Here is a 12,068-nt window from a genome sequence, read left to right on the forward strand (position 1 = left end):
AATCCCTCTAAATCACCACTTTTATCACTCCCCCCCCCAAATTTACCCTCCTAAACAATACTTACCCCCTGCCACCCCCCGATTCCCCCTTCCAACACAAATATTCTCCCCCCAATCTTCTTGTGGCGCCCCCAACCTCCCAGTACAAATCGCCCCCCCCCGCTGAAATCCACCTTCTCAGCCCAAATACATTTGCCCAACCGCCCCCCAGCATAAATCCTTTACCCCTAAAATTTGCCCTCTTAGTACACATAATCCCCCCAGCACAAATTTCCCCCCAAATCCCATATCTTAGCACAAATCTTCTCCACCATTCCCCACACAAACCCCTCTAAATTACTACTCTTATCACTCTGTCCCCCCCCCCCCCCCATTTACCTTCTTAGAACAATACCCCCTGCCAACCCCAAATTCCCCCTTCCAACGCACATATCCTCCCCCAATCTTCTTGTGGCGCCCCAACCTCACATGATACAACTGTGCCCAGAGCAACCCCCCCCCCCCCTCCTGCCCACCCCTTGTCCTGGCCCGCTGGCTACCGATTGTGAGCAGAGACTGAGCTCTCAGTCACTGTTCTGGGAGGGCACAGTGAGCACGCCCTTAGCAAAGAAAGCTCTGCCACCCATGGATATATGAATGCGGACGGTATAGTGGGCATTAAGGCTCATCTCCTCTGCCACCGCACATTTGCATTACATGGGCGGCAGGAGGTTAACGTTCAGAAAGTGGAAAAGCTTAGACTTTACGGCAAAAGCTACAATTTACAGCAATGAGGTTGCACTGGGATGTCTATAGGTTCACAACGACTACTTTTCAGCCACTGGCTCAGCCGCCGCGTTCATCATCCCCCGCCCGCTGGCGACCTCTGAGCTCGCTGGCTCCCATAGCTCTCACCTTCTGCCATATCGCAGAGTCAAGGTTTACAATTATTTTCCGCTCATTAATTACCGCTAACCTTTCCGAGGCACGGAGAGGGAAATAATCAGTCTGCTGGTGGAGCTAATTAGGCGGCGGGGAAAGTGGTAACGAAGAGGAATGAAAGCTTCTGGCTCTATTCATCAGGCCGGCCGAACAAAGAAAACAAACAGCAACTCTCTGCAAAGCTGTAGAAGCACAAATATTCCATAGGAGTAGAGGCAGAAAAGGGGAGAATGGGGCTCCAGCTGTGGGCCTCCCATGAATAAGGATTGTAATAGGCACAGAGAAGCCCCCCATTTGCATTGGCCTGTCAGACACCAACTGCCTGTGAGTACTCTACATCCTCCCAACTTTGAGCAATTGCACTATCCCTCTATATTACTGCAGGAGAATGAAGGTCATGGATGGGCCCCTAGACATCCACCGGGCCCTAGGCTCCTGCCCGTAACAGCATGAAAAAAAAATGTTGGGGAAAAGCAGCAGAAAAAAATAAATCCTTTAAAAGTACACTCAACATAAAGCTAAGCTGAAAAACATGAATGTGTATGAAGCTGACCTCCAGCCTTCCCTTCAGTCTTGCACAGTTGTACCGGCTCTTCACCTGGACGGAAATGGCTTACTCGGATTTCACCGCACACTGTGAGCCTCTCACAATGTGCATTAGAAGCTGCAGCAGGTCAGATTGAGCCCCGCCTCATCTCCTGGCTGGAGGACATCAAGCATCTCCCTAGCCTGCCCCTTTCATCCATGATTTTGAGGAAAACTACCCAATTGTTTCTTTTTTGATTGATCTGGAAATCTTTTTTTTTTTTTAAAGTTCTTTCCCCTGTTTGAGTAGATGAGGTATGATGAGTGGAAATGTAAATTCACAGGGATCCACAGGACACAAGAAAGTACGACACTGCCAAGCATCATCCATCATGCATACCTCCCAACTTCAGAACTTGAGGGAGAGGGACACCTTAGCGAGATGAGGACCTGTGGATGGCAAAAAGCATGGAAGAAAAATTAAACTGCAATATGGGACATGGATTAATAGATTCTGAGCCTCCTCACAGTGCACACCACTCATGTATAACACATTCCTTTTACTCACAATATACTCCTTAATTACACAAATGAGAGCCTTACAGACACACATAAACCTCAGCACAAAGGATCAGTTTTTAATATTTAAACTCTGTCATTACACATTCCTGTCAGCTGAGAACAGGAAGCTGAGGCTATAATTCGCACAGGTTCACCAAAATTAAACAGAAAAGAGGGGAAAAACATTGCCTGGTCTGATGAGTCCCGATTTAGCTGCTACATTCAGATTATTGGGTCAGAATTTGGTGTAAACAACATGAAAGCATGGATCCACCCTGCCTTGTATCACCGGTTCAGGCTGGTGGTGGTGTAATGGTGTGGGGGGGATATTTTCTTGCCACACTTTGGGCCCCTTAGTACCAGTTGAGTATCGTTTAAACCCCACAGCCTGAGTATTGTTGCTGACCATGTCCATCCCTTTATGACTACAGTGTCCCCATCTTCTGATGGCTCCTTCCAGCAGGATAATGCACCATGTCACAAATCTCCAATCATCTCACCACAGGACAATGAGATCACTGCACTCCAATGGTCTCCACACTCACCACATCTCATCCAATAGAGCACCTTTGGGATGTGGTGGAATGGGAAATCCGCATTATGGATGTGCAGCTGACAAATCCGCAGCAACTAGGTGATGCTATTATGTCACTATGGAGCAAAATCTCTTGAGGAATGTTTCCAACACTGTTGATTCGATGCTATGAAGAATGAAGGCAAAAGGGGGTCCAACCCGGGACTAGCAAGGTGTACCTAATAAAGTGTCTGGTGAGTGTCAGCCCGTTATGACAAGAGGTCACTCAGCAGTTTAATATCGCATTAAAGTGGTTGTATACCCACATTTTTAACTTTTACCTACAGGAAAGCCTATAATAAGGCTTACCTGTAGGTAAAAAAAATATCTCCTAAACCTGTACGGTTTAGGAGATATTCCCCTCGGTATGCGCCGCTGACTGCAGCGGCGCATGCGCACAAGGGGTTTCTCGCCGTCAAAATCCGGCAGCAGCCGAGCGGCCGGACTGAGATCTCCCGCGCGCATGCGTGGGAGTGAGGTTATCACGGCTCCGGCCACTCACAGCGCCGGAGCCGCGATACCCGGAAGAAACGCTGAGGGAGCATGTCAGCTCCCTCGGCGTGGATCGGGCCAGATGTCGGGGCCTCGTTCTAAGGTAAGTATTTCATAATGAGCTAGTATGCGGTGCATACTAGCTCATTATGCCTTTTGCTTTGCAGGTTTAAAAAAATAAATAAAAAATGTGCGGGTTTACTACCGCTTTAACTGCTAATTCAGACATCAGCCACACAGGGGGTGCTTTGTTTTTAGTGGGTTGGCTGAAGGAAATTGATAATCTATATATGTGTATGAGCAAACATGGCTTCCCCTTGTACCTATATAATTACACATTGTAATTATCTTGTACATGCTTACCTAATAGAACACAAAAAAGCATTCTAAATTCCCTTTATATGCAAACATCTCATGTTAGAGAGAAGTCAGCCCTGAATGCGGAATTATAGATTATTTTCAGGTTTCGTTGTATTTTCTCACAGATTCTTTATCTGACCTCTCTTTGCTCCTCTGTACCCATCGTATTTTTTTTACTAATGTTCCCGTCATTTCAGATTATTTTTCCCCGGCAGAAATCCAACAGCTGAACTCAGAGAGTTGTGGGAAAGCATGGTGGCTCTAGCTTTTTATTATAGGATTGGGACATATAGGTCTGTATGGGACGAGCAGGTGGGCAGCTGGGATGAAAATTGTATTACAGCCAAGTGATCCAATCACTGATCCCCAGACCACTATATGTGATTCAATCACTGATCCCCAGACCACTATATGTGATTCAATCACTGATCCCCAGACCACTATATGTGATTCAATCACTGATCCGCAGACCACTATATGTGATCCAATCACTGATCCCCAGACCACTATATGTGATTCAATCACTGATCCGCAGACCACTATATGTGATCCAATCACTGATCCCCAGACCACTATATGTGATTCAATCACTGATCCCCAGACCACTATATGTGATCCAATCACTGATCCGCAGACCACTATATGTGATCCAATCACTGATCCCCAGACCCTTTATGTGATCCAATCACTGATCCCCAGACCCTTTATGTGATCCAATCACTGATCCGCAGACCACTATATGTGATCCAATCACTGATCCCCAGACCACTATATGTGATTCAATCACTGATCCGCAGACCACTATATGTGATCCAATCACTGATCCGCAGACCACTATATGTGATCCAATCACTGATCCCCAGACCCTTTATGTGATCCAATCACTGATCCCCAGACCCTTTATGTGATCCAATCACTGATCCCCAGACCACTATATGCAATACAATCATTAATCTCCAGACCACTACAGTGACTTAAAAAAGTATTCATACCCCTTGACATTTTCCAAATTTTTCATGTTGCAACCAAAAATTTTAATGTATCTTATTGGGATTTTATGTGATAGACCAACACAAAGTGGCACATAATTGTGAAGTGGAAGGAAAATTATAAATGGTTTTCAAATTTTGTGCAAATTAATATGTAAAAATGTGTGGTGTGTATTTGTATTCAGCCCCCTTTACACCGATACCCCCAACTAAAATCTAGTGGAACCAATTGCTTCAGAAGTCACCTAATTAGTAAATAGAGTCCACCTGTGTGTAATTTAATCTCAGTATAAATACAGCTGTTCTGTGAAGTCCTCAGAGGTTTGTTAGCAAACCTTAGTGAACAAACAGCATCATGAAGGCCAAGGAACACACCAGACAGGTCAGGGATAAAGTTGTGGAGAAGTTTAAAGCAGGGTTAGGGTATAAAAAAAAATATCCCGAGCTTTGAACATCTCATAGAGCTCTGTTCAATCCATCATCCGAAAATGGAAAGAGTATAGCACAACCACAAACCTACCAAGACATGGCCGTCCACCTAAACTGACCAGACGGGCAAGGAGAGCACTCATCAGAGGCCCATGGTAACTCTCGAGGAACTCTAGAGATCCACAGCTCAGGTGGGAGAACCTGTCCACAGGACAACTATTAGTCGTGCTCTCCACAAATCTGACCTTTATGGAAGAGTGGCAAGAAGAAAGACATTGTGAAAGAAAGACATAAGAAATCCTGTTTGCAACTTGCGAGAAGCCATGTGGGGGACACAGCAAACATGTGGAAGAAGGTGCTCTGGTCAGATGAGACCAAAATTGCACTTTTAGGTCTAAAAACAAAACACTATGTATGGTGGAAAACTAACACTGCACATCACCCTGAACACACCACCGTGAAACATGGTGGTGGCAGGATCATGTTGTGGGAATGCTTTTCTTCAGCAGGGACAGGGAAGCTGGTCAGAGTAGATTGGAAGATGGATGGAGTCAAATACAGGATAGTCTTAGAAGAAAACCTGTTCGGGTCTGCAAAAGACTTGAGACTGGGGCGGAGGTTCACCTTCCAGCAAGATAACAACCCTAAATATACAGCCAGGGCTACAATGGAATGGTTTAGATCAAAGCATATTCATGTGTTAGAATGGCCCAGCCAAAGTCCAGACCTAAATCCAATTGAGAATCTGTAGCAAGACTTGAAAATTGCTGTTCACAGACGCTCTTCATCGAATCTGACAGAGCTTGAGCTATTTTGCGAAGAAGAATGGGCAAAAATGTCCCTCTCTAGATGTGCAAAGCTGGTAGAGACATCCCCAAAAAGACTTGCAGCTGTAATTGCAGTGAAAGGCGGTTCTACAAAGTATTGACTCCGGGGGGCGCCATACAAATGTACCCCACACTTTTCACATATTTGTAAAAATATTTGAAAACTATTTATCATTTTCCTTCCACTTCACAATTATGTGTCACTTTGTGTTGGTCTATCACATAAAATCCCAATAAAATACATTTACGTTTTTGGTTGTGACATGACAAAATGTGGAAAATTTCAAGGGGTGTGAATACTTTTTCAAGGCACAGTATATGGGATACAATCATTGATCACAGACCACTATATGGGATACAATCACTGATCACAGACCACTATATGGGATACAATCACTGATCACAGACCACTATATGGGATACAATCATTGATCACAGACCACTATATCGGATACAATCACTGATCACAGACCACTATATGGGATACAATCATTGATCACAGACCACTATATCGGATACAATCATTGATCACAGACCACTATATGGGATACAATCATTGATCACAGACCACTATATGGGATACAATCATTGATCACAGACCACTATATGGGATACAATCATTGATCACAGACCACTATATGGGATACAATCATTGATCACAGACCACTATATGGGATACAATCATTGATCACAGACCACTATATGGGATACAATCATTGATCACAGACCACTATATCGGATACAATCATTGATCACAGACCACTATATGGGATACAATCATTGATCACAGACCACTATATGGGATACAATCACCTTATACCTAGATCACTATATGTGATACAATTATTGATCACAGACCACAATATGTGACTCACTTATAAGTACTAATTGATAATTATTAAAACTCCAGACATACAAGAGATGGTCGGATCCTGACTGGTAATGGAAGCTCTGTGAGACGCTCTCTGGAATCTTGCTATAATGATGACCCCCTAGTTTCGCTCCTTGATCCAGACCGCTGTACATAACCTGTCACTGCTTTGTCTCCTAGGTTCAGCAGGCAATGCATCGTAGACAAGGACAAGAGGAACCAGTGCCGCTACTGCCGGCTGCGCAAATGTTTTCGAGCGGGAATGAAAAAAGAAGGTGAGTACTCCTAGCTATGGTGCCGGGACCTCTCACCGTGCCGGTACCATTGCGGCACAGGAATAACCTTTTCTTTGAAGAGGTGGAACCCTCTTGTGTAAAAAGGAAAATCCGCTGAGCTTCTTTTCACAGCAACCTTCCTCCTCTGGGATCAGGGTGCTCCATGTGGACTGTCATTTATTTGACAGCAGGCTATATTTTGTTAATTCGGTCACTTTTGTTGTTTTTTATTCATGCTTTAGTCAATATCTGATCGCTGCATGTATGGGAGCAATCAGGATTGCAGAGTTTATGACTTAGCTACGATTAAGGCCCTTTAAGGCAGAAATGCATCAGCATTTTTGCCTTTAAAGCGGAGTTCCGGCAAAAAAAAAAAATGTTTTTTTAATTGATCCTAGCATTATTACAGATGAAATACAAAAACGATTATACAACGATCGTGATCGATTTTGCTAACATATACATTTCTTACTTGAATTATTTCTGCCTCCGTTTGTGGCCATTGCCATGATTGTGGGCATGTGAAGCCCAATCGAGATCTCTTCCTTGATTCGTTTTGGAGAGGTGCATACACTGGGTAACCAGCATGCACCTCTCGATCCCCCGCATGGGCACACCGCCGCAGCACAGGGCTTTTTGCCTTGTCTTGCACTGGGCAGCACACCTAGTGTGAAAGGGTCCTTATGTGGTAACAAAAACACCCAGCACTTTATAAATACCACCAAAACATAGCTCTATCTGTTGAAAGAAATTATATAAAATAATTTGAGTATATTATTATATGTCAAAGTAATTGTCAGTCAAACTATCACAGTACTGAAACATGTCCTTGTGATGAAGGGGTATTACAGGCTGCTTCTGAAGTAGTTAACAGGGGTCCAAATCAACAGGAAAATATTATTGCCTTCCTCTGCATGGCGGTAAACCCTTCTCGTTGATCCCAAGGCCGTATGACTTTATCTGCCGGTCAATATCAGCTGAGAAAGATCAGACCTTTAACCCACTTCCTTTTGCTCTTTGAAGTCAGAATTGTATTGATTGGTTGACCCATGTGATGTCACCAACCAATACCTAGACACCGTTGCTCGAAGGGCCAGTTTACTCAGAAGTGAGATTTCAGTGTACAATGCCAAACAATAAAACTCAGAGACCCCAATAGTGAGATGTCCAGATCTACAATAGTATCTGCAGGACGGGAGGATCGTCTGTCTACACAAAGCTGTATAGTTCCGTTTTGGGTGATTGTACAGTTGCAAAAAGGACTATGTGAACCACTTGGAATTAACGTTTTTTCTGCAGCAATTTGACATAAAATGTGATTTGATCCTCATCTAAGTCACAAAAATAGGCAAACACAGTGCACCTAATCTGATAAACAATTCAAATTTCTAGTGTCTTTATTGAACCTACTTATTAAAAATGTACAGTGCTGGAGGAAAAAGTAAACCCATATACTAATTACTTCAACAAAAGCTAATTGGAGTCAGTAGTTTGTACCCTTGGAGTCCAGTCAGGGGCGTACGTACAGGGGGTCACCATTGCGACCCAGCCCCATAGGAGGGTGGCGTGGGCATGTAGGGGAACTGATTCCTCCATGTAGCCGCTGAATGCCCGCTCCTTCTCTCCCTCCTGCACTTGCGACTGGTCTCTGGCATCCCACCACCATGGGGTGACCCCGAATTGGCAGGAAGGTGGCCCACTGTGGGACCATAATAAAGGGTCCCATAATGCGAGTAAAGGGCCCTGGGATCAGTGGGAAGTGTCCCAGTTGGGGGCCAGGGAGGCCTTCATGGTTACTTGCACCAGGGGCCCTGAAGATACTAGTTACACCAGCACTACTCCAATTAATGAAATGAGTTTGGAGGTGCGGTTTAGAGATATTTTGATAATAGACACTCAAACATTTTAAGATTGCTGTTCATAAGAAGCACCAGCTGATGTGAGCCATGCCTCTGAAGACATACAATCAAGAGTAGTTGATCTGCTGATAGGTGGAATTGATGGGCACTGATAGGCAGCATTCATGAGCTTCGATAGGTGGCACTGATGGGCATTAATAAGCACTGATAGGCAGTACTCATTTGCTGCACTGATGGGCATTGATAGGCACTGATAGGCAGCATTGATGGGCAGCATGGATGAGCACTGATGGGCATTGAGCAGTGATAGGTGGCACTGATAGATGCAGATAGGCAGAATTCATGAGCACTGATAGGTGACATTGATGAGCACCGATATGTGGCACTGATGGGCATCGATGGGCAGTGATCGGCAGCATTGATAGGCGGCACAGATAGGCATCGTTGATGAACACTGATAGGAGGAATTTATGGGCACTTGTAGGCGTCGTGCCGACCTGCCGCAATATAATGACGGCGGCTGGTCAGCAAGCTCATTATATACTGCTGGAGTGAAAAACCGAATAGGTTATTATAAGTATACGGTATTTATTGAGGTATGAACATCCGCTATAGACCAGTGTTATTTTGACGTCAAATTTCTATTTAGTTTTAGTTTTTTGACTAAAATGGCATTTTAGTTTTAGTCGTATTTTAGTCATCTCAATTGTTTTAGTCGTATTTAAGTCGACTAAAATGGTATTAAGTTAGTCGACTAAAATGTTTTAGTCGGTTTTAGTGGACGAAATTAACACAGTCTATTAGTTCAGCAGCGGAAGCCTCTTATTTTCTAAGTTTCCTGAATTTCAGGGATAAAGGTAAATACACAGGTGAAATATATACATTGGAGTTGTTTTTGTCTATCCAATCCCGAGATGTATACAGCACAACCAGGTTTGTCACTTGACCAGGGCTGTCTTTAAGGCAGGGCAAAAGGGGCAGCTGCCCTGGGCCCTGTCATTGTTGTGGGGCCCAAAGCAGCTGCCTCGTACTTGCCAACTATCCCAGTTTAAATTCCCTTGTCCTTTGAAGTTTTAGTCTTGTGTCCAAATATCTCAGTGTAAAGTGCTGCTACTAATGCTGCCCAGCTCTGTCCTATTGTTGTGTACAGATGACTCACCTGCAGACCCTGTGTTTACATGTAAATAACCGGCATTCATATGTAAATAGCTGTGGCTGGCGGCATTTATATGTAAATAAAGGCAGCATTCATGTGTGTATCATTCATGCCCCCCCTGCAGTGAGGAGATGATGTGCATTTTCTGTAACCTCTAGCAACTAATCAGTGAGCCGTAATGTGTGCTGTAACCTCTAGCAACAAGTCAGTAAGCAGTAATGATATTCTGTAACAACTGGCAACCAATCGCAATTGCTGCCTGATCTAATACAGTAAACTGATTTTAAGTCTAGCTGCTATTTATTGTATGACTCAGTACAGGTGGATCATGAAATTGCATGGGGGGGGCCCAAGAAAATGTTCAGGGTCCAATCAATATTAAAGGCCCTGGACCTGACTGCAGTTATACAGTACAGCCAGGTCACCTCTCCGCCCCAATCTTTTGATTGGACAGTGAAGGAGCAGCAGCAAACTGATTGCAGCCAGTATGACAGCCACTGGTCTTGCACTGGTAATGGTTTAACTTGAAGTGAATCCATAGAATGGTAAGAGGATGAGGGCACCACACAGATTGAATAATTTATTTTGCAATGAAAGTTAGAATGATCATTTAGCCAGGTATGCTGAGGATATCTAGGGGCATAAAGAAATTATTGTGGGGGGCAGCAGTGGCGATTGGAACTCCAACTTCTTAATGCAGAAAAAAGCATATAGAATAATTATGTCACACCATAAAACCCTGATGTAGGGTGAAGTTCGGGACACCGAAACATGTTTGATTCCTCACTTTGTGTCATGAAATACAATTACTGGACTTATTCAAGCCATGTTGTGCTCTTTTCCTTCTGATGGTCTACAGCAGGGGGTCTCAAACAAGAGCGGCCCTCCAGCTCTTGTGAAACGAAAAGTCCCACCATGCCTCTGCCTGCATACTTGTAACTGTCAGCCTTGCAATGCCTCATGGGACTTTGCAACAGCTGGAGGGCCGGTGTTCTGCCGTATAGTGTCCGGCCATCAAATAGTGTCCGCTCCATACTGCGCATGCGCAGTACGGAGCAGACGAAGCTTCGGAAAATCTCCGAAGCTGAACGGCGCCTGCGCCGTGAGTGGAGGTGGTAGCCCCACCATCCAAGCGGACATAGGGTTGTGAATTTTAGAGGGCCCCTCGTGGGCGAGCTTCGTTCGCCACGCTTCGGGCTTGGCCTCGCTGCGCTCGGCTCTTTTTTATTCCTACTCTATGTCCACTTGGATAGTGGGGCTAGAACCTGGACTCACGGCGCAGGCGCCGTTCATCCTCAGCAATTTTTGTAATCTGTGTTGCTGTGTACTGCGCATGCGCAGTACGCAGCGGACACTATCCGATGGAGGACGTTATTTGACAAGACACCGGCAGTTTGAGACCGCTGATCTACGGCCTACTCCGGAGAGCCTTTTGTTAACCGTGGCTGACCAAGAACTGACTCCTGAGTGTTGTTGCACACCCCCCGAGTTCCAGTGCTCCACCTACACTTATCAATTGTTAACGAATCAATGAGAGTTTATAACATTTAAAAAGTAATCTATGTGTCTACATTATTAAATGTCAAATCTGTCTTCTATATCCTGGCAGAGACCCCCCAATCACTTGCGGATAATAGACGAGACCTTGGCTTTTCCACCTCCAACCTATGTCCACTCTCTAATGAGAGCCACAGCTGCTGAATAATGGCAGATGGGGGGTGGTCATATCTCAGTGACAGCGAGGACAAGGCCCCAGGTACATTTTTGGGGCTCATTGTTGCACACAGAAACTTAAGCAGCACTAATGGTATAAAACCTCTGCAGGCAGCACTTAGTGTTGCCACCTCATCCCTTTGAATCCAAACACATTAATTACACAGGTTCTGTGCCTGATTAAGGTGGTAATTAAACTCACTTGGCACTTTATCTGCATTAAATTAGCCTCAGAACCTGTGTAATTCATATGTGTTCGGGTTTAAAGGGATGAGGTGGCAACCCTAGCCATACTATAATTCCTTTACATACACATCTCCAGCTGTATCCTTCTAAGGGTCCTTTCACACGGGATGGATCCGTGATGATCCACCGCGTGAAACATCCGCTTGCTCAGTGGGGATCACTCCGTTGATCCCCGCTGAGCCGGCGGATGACAGGGCGGTCCCCTGCACACTGTGCAGGGACCGCCCTGTCAAATCTCCGCTCTCTTCTATGGGGGGATCGGATGAACAC

The 12,068-nt window shown here is 44.8% G+C and overlaps 1 protein-coding gene across 3 annotated transcripts in view; it reads left to right on the forward strand.

Moving 5' to 3' along the window:
• LOC143928272 (hepatocyte nuclear factor 4-beta-like) overlaps window positions 1-12,068 on the forward strand; it is a 92,020-nt gene that overhangs the window by 63,619 nt on the left and 16,333 nt on the right. For all 3 annotated transcript variants that reach the window (XM_077453055.1, XM_077453063.1, XM_077453073.1), the window contains one exon: window positions 6,730-6,824. In XM_077453055.1, the coding sequence (XP_077309181.1) occupies window positions 6,730-6,824 (95 nt within the window). The remainder of the gene's footprint in view (window positions 1-6,729; window positions 6,825-12,068) is intronic.

This window comes from Lithobates pipiens, unplaced genomic scaffold (assembly GCF_037356315.1).
Source record: "Lithobates pipiens isolate NorthernLeopardFrog02 unplaced genomic scaffold, aLitPip1_a1.2 Scaffold_10, whole genome shotgun sequence".
Taxonomy (NCBI): Eukaryota; Metazoa; Chordata; class Amphibia; order Anura; family Ranidae; genus Lithobates; species Lithobates pipiens.